The 16,428-nt window shown below is 31.6% G+C and overlaps 1 protein-coding gene across 1 annotated transcript in view; it reads right to left on the reverse strand.

Annotated features, from left to right (window-relative positions):
• LOC129219438 (rhoGEF domain-containing protein gxcJ-like) overlaps nucleotides 1-16,428 on the reverse strand; it is a 108,584-nt gene that overhangs the window by 36,704 nt on the left and 55,452 nt on the right. Inside the window, exons 10-11 of the mRNA XM_054853834.1 lie at nucleotides 14,367-14,471; nucleotides 9,250-9,531 (exon numbers count right to left, since the gene is read on the reverse strand). Coding sequence (XP_054709809.1) covers nucleotides 9,250-9,531; nucleotides 14,367-14,471 — 387 coding nt within the window. The remainder of the gene's footprint in view (nucleotides 1-9,249; nucleotides 9,532-14,366; nucleotides 14,472-16,428) is intronic.

Consider the following 16,428-nt stretch of genomic DNA (forward strand, 5'->3'; position numbering starts at 1 on the left):
AAGTACTTTGAGAAGAATATGTGCAGAATTTAATGTGAATCCTTGCAGTGAACAAGATGATGAGAATTTTTTAAGTTATGTAAAACAAAAATATACTTTTTTAGAGGAGAAAGAGAAAATTATCAGTTTGATGATTGATGAAATACATTTAAAGCCTAATTTTGATTATGTCGGGGGGAAAATATTTGGTATGTCCCACAATGACTCAAATGCTGCATCCAGTGCTTTCACATTTATGACCCAAAGTTTATTGTCTCCGTACAAAGATGTGGCACATATTTTGGCAGTCCGTAGCATAGATGCTGACGATTTCCATTCATATATATAAAAAAAATCTTGATTGGTTTAGCTGCCATAGGGTTTAATGTCATATCAGTAGCCACTGACAATAATGCTATTAATAAAAAGGCTGTTAGTATGTTTGCCTCTCCCCCTGAGTTGCGGGTTAGGTATGATTATCCTGGAAGTCCAGGAAAATATTTCTATTTTTCTTTTGATTCCGTTCATATCCTCAAGTGCCTTAGAAATAATTGGATCAATCAAAAAAATCTAGGCACTTGCATGTACTATCCCAATTTTGACACCCTTCTACCTTTTTGTACAGCTTCTTTTCATGCATTAAAAAAATTGCATGAAATTGAATCTGAAAAGTTGTTAAAGTATGGTTATGGGCTGTCAGAAAAAGCATTGGCTCCAACCAGCTTTGAGAAACAAAATGTGAAACTGGTCTTACAAATTTTTAATAATGTAGTGGCTGAAGGTCTTAAACTGGTTGGTGAGGAAAATGATATAAACCATCATATTCAAACAGCAGACTACATTCAGATTCTTTGCAAGTGGTGGTCAATAATGAATGTGAAAACTTTGTATAAGGGTGAGCATAAAAGGGATGAGTTCCAAACGCCTCTCACACCAAATACTGACACAGCTCAGTATAAGTTCTTAACTAACTTTATTAATTGGTTAGACAAATGGGAGGAAATGAATTGTACAACTGGTGGATTAACAAAGCAAACCCATCTAGCTATAAGCCATACTACAAAAGCTATGCTTGCTCTTGCCGAGTACTGTTTTAAAACTTTAAATTTCGATTATTTTTTACCAGGGAAAATACAAACAGACTCATTAGAAGACAGATTTGGGTCTTACCGTACATTGGCAGGGTCAAATTACAATGTCAGTATACGTCAAATTTATGACACTGAAACAAAATTGAGAATGCAAACAATTTTACCCCTTGTGGTAAAATCGAAAAGTTGTGGGGAATTGTTACTAAGTTTTTTTCAGGACAAACATTGGGATGAAGATGAAGATAGCTCAGATTCATATCCTTTTTTTAATGGTTTTCTAATCACTCCGGAAGAAATGGTAAGTACTCAATCGAGTTTGCCAATTTTAACATACATTAGTGGATATGCAGCTCATAAAGTTCTATTGAAACTAAAGTGTGAACAATGTCGATCAACTTTATGCATTGATAAGCCCCTTGACACAGATGTAAACAATGATTGGATATCAAAATTAGACAGAGTTGATTAGACAAATTAGACAAAATTTGAAATACCCACATCCCGAAGTTGTTTGTGTTTCTCAATTCACATATGCAGTTGTAAACAAATTGTTGTCAACACATTTTGAATCAAATTTTATCAGTTGTCAAAATCACAGAAAGGTTGTAAAATATTTAACTCTTGATGTACTGGATGAAAATGATATTTCTCTAGGTATAGATGAATGTGAGAGTCATGATTCTCTGTTTCTTGTAAAACAAATTGTATGGGTTTTCATTAATATATTTTTGAACAACTTTTGCAAAAAACAAAATGATTCTCTTCAAAAAATGAAAAAAGATCAAAAAGAAAAAAATACACTGAAAAAATTTAAGAAAGATGCACGTAAATTGTCCACACTAAATAAATAAGCAATTTTATATTGTTTCTATGAGTTATCTTTTAAAATGTAAAAGTTTGACTGAATTATCCTAAACTATTTTTAAATTACAACCTAGGGAATAGGTGGAAACACTGTGATGTACATTGCAGATTATTGTCAGGGTTGCCACGCCACAGGGAAACCTGAAGAAACAGGGAAATCATAGGGAATTCAAATATATGTATATATATATAAAAAGAACTGACCATCCAGCAAATTTCAAAAATTTCCTCAAAAACCTGGAAAATACAGGGAATTTTTTTCTTCTTAAATTGAAGTTGCGAAAATCAATTTCCTAATATATAAACCACCAAAAAACAAATAAATTACTAGTAATAATTATAATGATAATATTAATAAAGTAAAATAAAAAATGGCAATTTTGCTTAAGTTTTTATTTTCAAGTTAAATATTAAAATATTCATCATAAAAATAGATTCTTGAATTTCATGATAATTTTGAGTGTATGAAATTAGTCGTCAATAATCATTATTCTGGATCACTTACACACTTTTAGGTCCATGTAATGAATGGTCAAAAGAAGTTTTTTTTTGAGTAAAAGTTGAATATATTCAATCACCATGCTATTATTTCAGTTATTATGAATTCTTATTTATTTTCCCTTACTTATTTAGATTTTTTTTTAAAAACCTGTGGTGAAATTATCAAGATATTTATGTTCTTTTTCAAATATCAGTGTCCGCTCTTTTATAATGTTTCATTTTCATGCAGGGAAATCATAGGGAATTTTTCTTGCAAAATTGATTAGCAACCCTGATTGTGAAAGTGTGCAGAATTTTAATTTCTAATTAGTTATGGACAATGAAGTTTCTTAATGTATTGTACAAAGAGAAATGAACATCTTCTTAAACCCTTTAAAAAAAAACTGAATTTTTCTATTTTATTTAATAATTTAAGGTTTTATCAATTAAAATTTAATTATTATTAATCATCATTGATGCTGTATATAAAAAAGAAAAGAGTCAATTAAATTAAACCTTGCTTTATGAGAATTAATGAGTGTAAAATAGTAGACCACCACCTCTGCATATGTAGTGTGAACTGTTAGTACTTGATTCTTAATTTTTCATGTTTTTGATTGTGAGTTCCTAATAGCTAAATAATTTGAGTGTTAGCTCTTGTTTGACCTCATGTGTAACATAAATGGTAATAGGTGTTTTTTATGTGATGTATGTGTTATCATGTGCAAATAAAAGTTACTGTGCTTAAAATATTGTCTTTATTTGAGTATCACATTCATAAGGTAGTTGAAAGCATAACATATGCTAAGCATTCCTTTTTTTTTTTTTTTTTTTTCAATTTTTTTCAGAACTTTTTCTACAAGAAAGGATTACTTGTGTGAAAGTACAAAATTACATCAATATGAACAAAAGCAAAATCTCTTTAAACAATTAAGTCATTTATTTGTTCACAGATATTTTGTTTAAAATATATTAGGAATATTTATTTACTTATGTGTAGGCTCAACTTATTTATTTTCCTTTTGAAGTAGTTATACTAATTTGCCAAAGCTGTATAGTTCCACCCAAAAATCTTCAACTAATTGCCTATTTTGATATTTATAGCAAAAGAACATTTTACCAAAGCAGATTAAGTTGAAAAATCAGAGATAATTATTTCTTCAAAAAAAAAGAAACTTGGAAACTTCAAATTAAACAAGACTCAATAAAATATTTCTCATTTATTAATAACCGTACATGAAAAAAATGTACGCTCTAAATAATTTTATAATTATTTACGGTACAAGTTTCCCCAACCCCCCGATGTCTATTTGAAATTTTGAAAACGTGTGAAAGTAAAATTTGAAGATTAATTTTCTGCCCTGGAAAACGCACAAGTTTCACTTATAAAATTAGTAAAATAAGTGATTTTGTGAGGTGAAGTAGAAATAAGCTGTCTATTCTATTAGATTGGTGATTTAATTGAAAAAAGATATGCGTCACCTTTTTTTTATTTAATATTTAAATTCGTGTTACATTGTACGCACGGCGCTTTCCCGACCGATTTCCGTCAAGTCACGGCGCGAGAGAAACTGGCCTCATTTTGACCACGTGACTCGCCCGTGAGTAGGCCTTCCAGATATAGGGGGCGTTGTTCGAACCCGAGGCCCTCCGGCTCCGAATCCGACACTCTACCGATCGGGCTACCACGGCCCCTCTGTAAATTTTATGGGAAAAATTTGGCCTTGTATAGTAAAACACCATTCTATTGAGGGGTATTCTCCGCAAATTTTACAGTTTTGCACAACCAACCCAGCTGCCGGTAAAAAACCGTAATTTTTACGGAATTTTTTTTACATTATGCATTTTAAAAAATGGAACACAAAATTCACTTATTTTCACACTACTTTACTCAAAAATTTTTATGGACTTTTAAATGACTGAAATGATAATTGCACTAAAGTGCATGGCAATACTTAGAATGTGAATTCAAAATGTTTTCAAAAGTGAGCTGACCCAATTCATATATTTGAAATAAGCCATTATACTTGATTTCTAAATGTATTCAAAAATGAGTACATATAACTGAGCTAAAGACTCATTATTGATTAATGAATGAGTTTATATTTGATTTCTAAATGTACTCAAAAATGAGTACATATAACTGAGCTAAAAACTCATTATTAATTAATTAATGTATTCATATTTGATTTTAAAATGTACTCAAAAATGAATACATATAACTGAGCTAAAAACTAATTATTAATTAATGAATGTGTTCATATTTGATTCAAAAATGTACTCAAAAATGAGTACATATAACTGAGCTAAAAACTCATTATTAATTAATGAATGTGTTTATAATTGAAACAAATGTGTACTCATATTTGATTACCAGAATGTACTCAAAAAAATGAGTACATGTGTTTCTCAAAATTGAACCTTATTGATTCGGAGCTATATTGAGTAATGAAAGTATTCAAAAATGAGTTAATTTTCATTATTTTTGAATACCCATTTTTAACAGTGCATACGCTCATATACGTAGCATTTATAAAGAGAAAAAAACCGTTAAAAATCAGTTGACACGTGTAAGAACTGTTTTAATTTCTATGCATTGAATTGTCATGTGTAAACCAGAATCTATTATTTTCACTCTAATTTTTCTTAATTAATTAATAACTGCATTAATTTCTCTAAATTAATGCAGAACTCCCTGTAAGAGAAAAATGTTCAAACCCTGGAGCTTTTCAGCAATAATAGGTACGGCTACACAGGAACATGAATTTAACTCAAATGTTGAGGAATTAAATGTTTCTTCTCAGCTAACGTTTTTTTCTTTTTGAATTTGCTAATAATGAAAAAAGACGACATGCAAAAAAAAAAAAAAAAAAAACAAATCATTTGTATTTATACTACGTTTCAGAACGCAGATCTCAAAAAATAAAAATTTGTACGTTCAGCAGATTTTTTTTTTTTTTAAATTTTATTTTAACTCGTGAGTTGCCACGTCAATCACCGGTGACTGACACTGAACTTTTCTTCCAGTCAGCGTCAGTCATCGGTGATTGATATTCAACTTTCTCTACAAGCATCAGGTTTCATCCGTGATTGACAGGATAAAATGCGATACGAAAATTACAAAAGAAAAAAAAAAAAATACATTGCTGGTACTTTCAGGATAGTATCATTAATGTATAAATTGCTTACCAAAATCTTTTTTGAATTTTACTGAAACAGTTTAAAGGAAAGAAAAGAAAGAAATAAGGGAGGGGGGATGGTTTTTCAATAGCTTCGCTCTGCACGCGGGGCCTGACAGACTTCACACTAAATGCGCTTGGCAACTGATGTGTTTAACGTTTAATTCCCTATTAAAAATTATTTTATCAATGCACACCTCACAATTTGAAAATTTTACGACTAGTCATCTAAAAATACATGTTTTCAAAGCATGTAACACCCAAACCTGTTTTTGTGCGGTAGATAGGGACCGCACTGTTTTTTTTTTTTTTTTTTTGAAGGGATAACTTCTTATATGAGGGCAAACCGATTTATGACACAACGCGTAACAGCGCAACTCTCAAGTGGCATTCCTTTCGCTCGAGCATACGACAGAAGCGCGTATGCTCGGGAAAATTCTGTTTCTTTACTCTTTGGGTCAGCTTTAAACTTTAAGTGATAGTAGAAAAAATAATGAAACTAAGAAAAAATGGATGATCGTCGCAACATAACGCAATCTACTAATGAAAGGTGAGTTTAACAATACAATATAATACCAATAACATTCTAAACAATATATATTCAAAACAGTATTTTATCTTTAAATTTTCAAAACAAAAACATTTTTGCGATTAGTTATATTAAAAATATCTCGCTTCATTTGGGGTTTTGAACTGGAATAAGGTGTAAATATTTTAAACGAACTTCATCCCTGCTGGCTCCGCGGTTAGGGATGGCAGAGAAAAGAAAAAATAATAAATAAACATTTAATATTTTTGCATCACAGAATAAAATCTAAACTGACTTGAACTTTAAAACAATCGCTCGTTAAAAAGTTAGTTATTTGGGGGGGGGGGGGGGATCCAATAAAGTGTGTGGTTAGAATCCGTGGTGATTTTAGCAGGGAGGGGGGGGGGGGGCAAATATAGATCCCAGCCTGGTCGTAATAATACGCCGATTTTATCGTTTCAGATTTAAGCTTAACCTTGTGGTTTGTTTATGGTGACAACATTTATTTACAATTAGCATTTCAAAACAGTATTAAATCTTTAAATTCATTTTCAAAACAAAAACATTTTTGCGTTTAGTCATACTAAAAATATCTCGCTCCATTTAGGGTTTTGAACTGTGAAAAGGTGTACATAATTAGAAAAAACTACCGCATTACCCCGCATATGCCGGCATGCCGCAAAAGGGTCACCAGATTTTCAACAACCCTTTCCTGGTTCTTTCCGGTATGCCAGAAAAAACAAGGTTAAAAGAATCATATAACAATTTAATACTATAACAAATATATGTTCAACTTTTTTTAAAAAATAATATAAGGTCTATACTGGTGTGCTAAGTGGTGTGCACATGAGTATAATTCGTATCTGCACTTTTTATCCAAATTATTGTCAATAGGTGATGCTTTGTAACATATATTACATAAATACATTGTTTTCTGAATATTTGAATTGGAAATATTAAAATAAAATTCCGGAAAAAGTGGCATCTAAATAAAATACATGGAGGCATAAAATTTTAAAAAGTGATTTCAGATTTCTCATTTTGAGTTCAGCTGCAGATTCCATTTTTGTGCTTAGTCCGGCAGTACAGATCAGTTTATAGTATTAATAAACAGTTTAATTTTGTACAAATATTTATTAACTATAGTAACATAACGCATCATCAAACTACCACAGTTTTTTTTTTCATCTCGACAACCTGAAATTTATCGGTTCGTTTTTGAAAAGGAGAATACCTTGGGGATTTATTATTTTTTTTCCTTGTAGAGTTTGCTTTGCGGTTGAAACAGAGGGGAAAATTTACTTTTGTGTGGTTTCAAAATAAACCTTGAATTATCCGGCATGCCGGAAAATTCGAATTTCCCGGCACGCTGGTCAACCTCGCTTTTTTATGGCAAATCGGCTAATGCGGGGTAATACGGTACATCCCCGCAGACCCCGCAACGCGAGGTTAGGGAAACAAAAATAAATGAACATTTTATTTATTCATCACAGAGTAAAATCTAAAATGTTTCGTAAGTGTTTTCGTTGAGTGTTTTTTCTGATAAACGAAAATATTTAGAAACGACGCATCATTTAATCTATTGTTTTTGCGCCGACATCAAAACTTATGTTTAAAAGTAGTCTGAATGGTGATCAAAGAATAAAATTATTTTTCATTTAGAGCAATTTTGAAGTCGTGTTTTTTTAAGGTCCTGCTTTAGTTAATGAAGATTATTATAAAATTCCTTTAACCGGAGATTTTAATGTTAATTTTGCTTCTGATCGAGCTAAAAATTTAGTATTGTTTCTACAATCCAAAGTACAATCGCAAATGATTAATAAGCCGTAAGAAGCCACTACAAGTCACGGAACTGTACTTGACGCAGTCTTTGCAAGATTTTTAGATAACATACAATGCAAAAATTTCGTTGCTGATTTAATCTACCATAAACCAATTGTTACTTTCATAGGATTAAATAATGATAATAATTTAATCATATGAAAGTTATCACTTCTGCCGAGCGTCCCGTGACACATTTTTTTTCTTTTTTTTAGATTTTAAAGACAAATTCTAAGAGTTTCTACCACATCTCAAAACTTTTGAATTTCAAAAAAAAAAAAAAAATCTTATGAAACTTCAGTTGAAATTCTGTTTATTAAGTATTTTATATAATTTATAACTAATCAAATCTGTAAAGCTTGGGAACAGACATTTGACTTGTCATAGTCTGGCTCTGATGAATTGACTTCCGGTCCACTGAGAATTAAACTCAGCAAACACGGCTTGAGTTGTGATACGATTATTGGCGATGTTTCTGCTTTAAGGGTTTCTCCTCTTTTAACACAAACACAAATGACCACCTCCAATAGCAAGCGTCAAGTTACCAGAGCCACACTATAGCAGGATTCTAATTAGTTTTTAAACTGCTGAAGTGATTTCATCTTCTGTTCCTGATTCAAGTATTATTTTTAAAAGTAATTGTTCGAAAGTGTTTGGTAGTCGATAAAGAGCATTATTACCTAATCTTCTATGTCTTCTAAAAATTTTCCATCCCAGTTGTGAAAAGGGAAATTTAACCTTCCCGTTATTGACTAGTTGGCATTAACTTTTATAAAGAATTTATCAGTTTGATGGAAAATTATTCCACTTATTGAAAAAAATGTTGAACTTTCAAAACTTTGAAGTTCGGTAGCGATCTCTAAAAATCATTTTATAAGTCTGAAATTTTCATGGAAGTCTTATTTTAGGGCATAAACCAAAATGATCGGGTGCCGGATGAAAATTTCAAAAGCTCATTTTTAAAGATACCAGCGCAGTTTCTGTTGCGAAACATTAACAACTCTGTATAGAAAGGGAAGCTCAATATAGTGTGGTTCGGGAAAAGTTCACTTCCGATCAACTGACACTTAATGATTAAATTTGTTAAAATAGGCGTGAGAAGAGTCGGGTTACGATTATTGGCATTGTGCCAATTTAAGAGTCTCTTCTCTTTCAACCCAAACATAAATGAGCTCGGCCGAGGTAAAGCATCAAGTTACGACAGCGGTACTTAGATCACACATCATATAGATTTTCAGTACATTTTTTGTAGCACAACATACTAGGACACTAAATTAAATTATAAAGAATTAAATTAACTTCTTACCCTGACTACAACGAAACGGCCATTTTTTTCTTTCATAAGCACCAAACTTGCGTCTCGGATCCCAGTATTTCTCGGGAAAAGTACTGGATTATCAGCAGTACTCTCTGGCCTGTAGTTGGAGTTTGGTTTGCCAAGAGCGATTAAAAGAGCATGAAGAGGAGCAAACTTAATCGTTTTCCCCTTTTTATTCCACGGATAGTCGGTTATTTGCGTGAACAAAAGTTTTCCAGCCATCACAAATCGTGCTTCATCTTGCTTCCAATTTAAGATTTCCAAAGCCATCTGTGTAAAATAAGAAGCAATTGTAAAATCATAGGATGCGCTAAATCTAAGACAAGTTTTTCGAATATTAGTTCAAAATTTTTGCATTTTATTAAAAAGGTCGTTCTACAAAAGTAATTATATAATGAATGTACGATGCACGTGTCTCGTAAAAGAAAAATACTTTAATGGAAATAAAGTTATGTGTTAGTACATAATAAAAATAACTAAATGTGTTTTGTTTATCAGAATCAGCATGATAAAATCCGACCCTGCGTGGTGAATGTGTAAGTTTTTCTTGTAATCTCTCTCTCTTTTTTTTTTCGTTGAGCGCGAAGTTATGCAAATATGTTGAAACATGCATGTGCTATGTAGGTTCTTTAATCTTAAATGTTGAGTAATTTTGATTTTAATTGCGGAATTTCACTATTTAATTTTTTATGGAATCATTTCCCAAATAATGCCATATTGTAATTGTAACTGAGGATTCCATATGAAAACGCTTGAAATTTCTTAAGTTCAGAAGCTTTGACCCTCTCCTCCACCGCACGTGTATTATATATGTGTATGTATACACACACACACACACACATATATATATATATATATATATATATATATATATATGTAAAGGCAAAGTAAATTGAGAGGACGATTTGCAAAGCTATAAAATAAAATTTTGACCAAAAAGTAATAAATATTTTTAAAACTATATGAGTTATAATGAGTGATTCATTTAGTGGCGTACCTAGGGATTGGAGAGAAGCTGCGTTCGAAACAGGCGCAACAGGCAGAGGGGTTGCAATTGTTCAATATTTGGAAAAAATATTAATGTGAAATACGTCAATGATTTTTTTCGCGGAAAATTGGTGACAATATAAGTATAAAGGGAAATGAAACAATCCATAATACTCAATTAAAAGCAAAATTTTGCATGTGTGGCTCATTCCCTGGATTAGCTTAATACTTCTATACACCAAGTGGCGAATCTGAGAGAGGTAGTGGAGGGTCATCCGTCTCGGCTGTTTTTTTTTTTTTTTTTTGGAAAGGGGCCGGCATTCCAAATTTCGAAGGGAATGGAAATATTTTCAAACATTTTTCAACTAAAATAAATCTATACAATATATCTCTACCTCAGAGTCAGACTAAAGCAAGTCCAAGCATGACGATGTTTAGGTTATTACTGCTTTTTATGTAGAACAACATTCACATCAGATCATCACTACTTAATTCTATATATATATATTTAAAAAAAACATTTATAATTACACCCAAACCTGTTTTTATGCGGTCTTTTTTTATGGGAATTTTTTTTTTCTGCGGTATATTAAAATTTCAATCGGATTGGGATTCAATTGACGCAATTATTTTTTAAAACGAATGCAAGGTAGTATCTTCAAGTGACGACATAGGCACCCGATGGGAAGTCACTGTGATCTCCTAAAAAATTTCCTTATTCGGGAAATTTTGTCCGAGTACTCGGCAAAAATGTTCATCTAGTTCGTTTTGATTTCGTTTAAAGATTACGATTTTGTAAGTTTTTGGGCTATTTTATATGTGAGAGATTTTATATGCGGTCCCTATCCACCGTATTAAAAAAAAAAAAAAAAAAAAAAAATACCGTGTTGCGAAAACTAATTTTCAAAGCTACTCGTAAAGTTTCGAACAATTCTTTTTATGCGATTTTTTTTATGCGGTGTCTATCCACCGCATAAAAACAGGTTTGAGTGTATCACCAACATTCTAAGAGAGTGAGCACCGTCCTTTGCATGCACCGGACATAACCTTTTCACTCTTCTGCAAAAAGTAGCGATAATTGACTTACGTTAGTCTGGCCCTGAGGTACAGATATTACCAATTAAGATTTAAAAAGGGAGAAAACTTCTCCCACTAACGTTAGCAAAGTTAGTCTAAAACTGCGCCTATAAAGCCATATTTCGGTGCGCCTATAAGCCAGCACCGAAAACATTGCGGAGGAGCAAACTCCCTCCTTATTGCCGTCATCATTAAAGATCATCTTAAATTTCGGCTGCCAATATCAAAGAAATATCGAGGAAGAGCCTCTCGGTTCAGTAACAAACATTAATGTTACTGGTTTTATCAAACTTAATTTCTACGAAAATGTGCTGCAGTGAGGGAGGAGATGGGGGGGGGGGGGGGGGCGGCATCATCCCTCAGGTTTGCCAGGGACGTTAGATCCCATACTTATGCTACTGCAGACCCCGAAGAGTTAATATTTTTCAAACTTTTTAGAGCTCTGTCCTTATTTTCCTACTTTTTCCTTTTTTTTCCTACTTTTTCTTTCTTTAGTATAGCACTTCTAATTATGCATTTATTCTTATTTTTACAATGCCACATCTATAATTTTCTGCATGTTTCAATTTTGAAAAGCAAAAGAAACAAGCAGATCCTGAGCTTTTCATTGACTGACTGCAGTAATTTCTGGAAGGAACGCCGCGCCGCGGTGTTAGCGTGTTTAAAGTTAAATTTTCGTTAGTGACTTTTTTGACGTTGCGGAGTTTATGATCGATTTTTCTTTTTATCTCCCCGACTTCAGTCCTACTATTTTAACGAAACAATAAAGAAATAGATACTGGCACATTCTGATGCAAATATATATTATTTACCCGTCAATTAAAAGTTTTAATTAAAGTAAACGGCCAACTTCAAAAAGTGCGGGGAAAGCCGAATATTTCCTATTCGCCAATTTTTTGTATAGTTGATTACAAGTAAAATGGAGCTCTATTTAAACAGAAAGGCAATGTAAAACCTTAAAAGGAACGTAAGGAAGTAAAAAATGAAAAACCTGTAAACTGTACCTATTTTATTGATGTCAGTACAAAATAAAAGCTACAGTTAACAGAAATTCGCAAAAATTGACCACTTCAAAAGTAATCGAGGAAACTAACTTTTTTCATACATAAATATGATTATTGTTCATTCTAAATCGTAAACATGATTATAAAATCTATAACATTAATTTTTTTTTCCTTTGCAAAGAGTATTTTCAAAAAAAAAAAAAAAAAAAACCACTGCAAAACCTAGATGAGCAAAAAGTTTCCGATTTTTGGAGAAAAATCGGAAATCAATTTAAATGCGAGATTCCGTTTTTATTTCTTCACTTTTTTAAAAGTTAGGGGTAAAGAGCCACAAGCAAATATGTACTGATTTTTTTTCTTTTTGTGGTGGATATTTTCTACTCTGATATATCAGAAATATCGGGGTGTTGCTCATCATTTTTTTGTGCTGATGCGTTTATGGCAATGCGGAATTCAGCACATTTTCTTTAAAATTTTTTTGACAGATTCTTACTCTTTTCTGGGTGCGGCAATTATACCGATGCCGCGTATCTACTTTAAGTTATTGTACTCAGGGCGCCTTATCAAAGGAAGGGGGAGAAAGAGATATATGCAGGCATTTGATGCCAGGTGCTACCCCCTCACTCTCAATTTCGTAAACAATTTCCGATTGAATATTTTTGTTGTATGGTGAGGATTGAGAGAAACTACAAACATGCCTTCCCTTTTATGCACAGAGAAACATTAAAAACTGATCTTTGTCTTTGATAAAAATGTTACGTTTGCCATCATGTTTTTTTCCGTGACAAAAATGTTGGAACAAGAAGTGGGTAAAAATCATCAAACCAATAAAACAATATTCGTTTTTATTGCTTGATTAAAATTAAAACTGGCCAATCGTTTTGATTTTTCCCCAGGGGTGGCTAACGAAGGATGTATACTGTGCATACAAATTTTATCTGAAAACAACAAAAGTCGCACAAACGCTTGTATAGTTAAGCATTAATTTTCCAAAGCCAGGGAGGGGAGAAATCGAATGCACTGATCCCCATAAATGACGTGCCTGAAACAAAAATTTATGTTGAATGCTAAACATACATAACAATACAAGCTCTTCAGTTTACTTATTTCGCGATTTATTTAGTTTTATTATTTTATTATAAATTTTTTATCGCATATTTAAGAGTAAAATTCTTTTAGTTCTGCACTTTCAGTCTATTTCCTTTTTTTTTTTTCAAATTCAAACATCTGCCCCTGCTTATACAAAAATGCATCTCAGCTGCTGATTATCTTTAACTAAAACTAATTTAATATTTGCTTTGCTTTTTGTATCATAGTTTATGACAACAGGAGCTGAAAATGTTAGTATTTTCAAATGATAAATGGATGCTCTCGAATGTTTTCGTTAATGACAGAACAAAATCTTTAAAAAAAAATGGTTTTATTGAACCAAAATATAAATTTTATTATTATTATTACTGTTTTTTTTTTTTTTTTTTGGCGATTGCTATATTGCATTTTATTCTTTAACCATTAAAAATTTTATAACTGTATTGTTGAAAGGTGTTTCTTCGTTTGGATTTTTTTTTTCATATTTTTGTAATTTATATCTTTGTTTCCACCAGTTAATTTTTCATACTGGTGATTGTCAGCTTGTTTCTTTCGTTTTTTATTGCGGCTCGGTCTTACATTAAATTCCTTTGATACTTCAAAAGTACTGTTGGTTTATTTTTGGGACAGTTTTAAATCAAAAATACTATTAGTTTATTTTACATTAGAAATAAAATTTACGCTAAATTTGTTTCCTCTTGACGTGTGTGTAGTCCTATTTTTTTAAGTGATTTTTTTCCTACTTTTCCTACTTTTAAAATTTTTGATTCCTTATTTCCTACTTTTTCCCTCCAAAAAAAAAAAAAAAAAAAAAAAAAAAACACTTCGGAGTCTGCTACTGGATTCAGTGCTAATTTTCCCCAAAAAAATGTTTTTGAACACAACTACGGAATAAAATGTATAAGAAACAATAAGTTTAATTTTTCACATATTTTCAAAATCACTTACCTTTCTGAGTTTTATGCTTCCTATATCTTTTCCAAGCCTTCGATGTGATGCAGAAATATTTGAAATTCTCCGCCAAATTTTTGTTCCTCCAACTCCTTTAGTTTGCTAAATTAAAAAATATTAATGATAAATAAAATATTTTTCACTTATTCTAACTGTTCGCTCTTTACAGTAAACTCTAAATTAAAAAAAAATCCAAATGTTTATTAAACTTTTGACAAAATTCGATCGCTACCAGGTAAATCTGAATAAATCTTGGAGAAAAAAAGATCATTCAAGAGCATGACTCCGAGCTTAGGGATAATGACTAAGTGATGCTACGCATCGCGTTGAAATAGGGATTTAAATGTTCGCTCAAGAGATATCAGTTTGGCAACTTAGCGCGGTTTTGGCGTTTTATATTTTGTGAATGAAATAAATGTTTCTCACCGGTGATGTGTAAGTTTAGTAAGGTTAATTAGTCTGCCGTGGGCAGGTAAACGGCAGTATCTGCAGAAGTGAGTTTTCGAGATATTTGAAGAAACGCGTTTTGGATTCAATACTAACAATTGGAAAATGTTGGAATTTGACACTTTTTTCGCTTTTTTTTTTTGATCGGAAACCAAATAAGAGAGCTTGTGCAGTAAAGCTAACGTGCAATAGATGACAAAAATGCAAAAAAATTAAAAATGAAAAATCTGCAGTTACTGCCCTTTACCTGCCCACGGTGTTCTTAATATTTTAATTTTTTCCAAGGATATTGGTAACATTTATTTACCAAAGTTTTTATTTTTCACTGCGCATTTCTGTTTTTTAACACACACAAAAAAATAAATAAATAAATAAATAAATAAATAAATAAATTTTCATGGAGGAAAAATAAGAAACTGAAAGAAATATATTTTTTTAAATTAAAAACAAAATAAGGATAACACGGACAACTAGCATATTACAAAACGAACTTCTCACTTTATTTATTTTATTCAAAATACAAAGGGTTTTTCTTCTCTTTCTTTTCTTTTTTTTATGCGAGAGTCAGTTTTTTACTTTGTTTCTAGTTGCTTAAATTACTGTATTTGATACACAAATGAAAAAAAACTTTTTATGAGTTTAGCCATCATTAAATTCTTTAAAATTTTCAGAAGGTACGAAGTTCCTCCCCCTCTTAACGAAATTTTGTACTATCCCTGAGGTACTCAAGTTTTCAGGGAAAACATACTGAAATATTGTTTTTATTACATATAATGCTAGAAACTGATTCATTTGCAAAAACTTTATTATTTACCAAAACTGAATGACATTTTGCACGTTGTAAACTCTTTGTATGAAAAATAAAATAAAATTTCATAAATAATAATCAAAATAGAAATAGTCAAAACTAGACTTCCGTTGCATATAAACATGGGGATTAATTTATGAAACATCACGTTTCGTTGGCTATTCAGAAATAATGGGACTAAAATTTGGATGTAACTAAGCAACGTGACATTCCCAGTAAATATAAAAGGCGTTATAAAGGATGATCCAATTTGAAATTCCTAACTTTACAACACTATAAATCAGACAGCTGTGAATACTGGCGTTTGTTTCAAACGTCAATGCAAGCTTTAAACAACGCATTTATCATGTGAATCGCTTAACTAACGCTTAACGTTGGAAATTTGTTTGGTTGTTTTCCAGAAATAACAATTCTGTACGAACTGCAGGGGTGTTCTCCGGGGGGGGGGGGATTGATTTTAGGGGGTTGATTTCAGAGGTAATTTAATAGTCTACTGACCGAAAAAATTCGAAACACTGTGCAACTTTTCTTAAGAGTCACGTCTATATCAACAAAGCTGCAACGTTGGAGCAGCTAAAAATTAACAAATTCATGGATGAGATAACCATTCATAGCTGAGATACTTTCGAAAAAGTCATCGAAAATTGACTGGAATGAACCAAGTGCTGCAGAATGTCCAGAGGCTGGCGTTTGACAGACATCATTTTTCATGTATAATGAATTACACTAAATATTTGATTAATAAACATGTAATATATAATGTAACAGTTCAGCGTTTTTTTTTACATTAAAGTTAGGAAACAC

The sequence above is a fragment of the Uloborus diversus genome, chromosome 3, assembly GCF_026930045.1.
Source record: "Uloborus diversus isolate 005 chromosome 3, Udiv.v.3.1, whole genome shotgun sequence".
Taxonomy (NCBI): Eukaryota; Metazoa; Arthropoda; class Arachnida; order Araneae; family Uloboridae; genus Uloborus; species Uloborus diversus.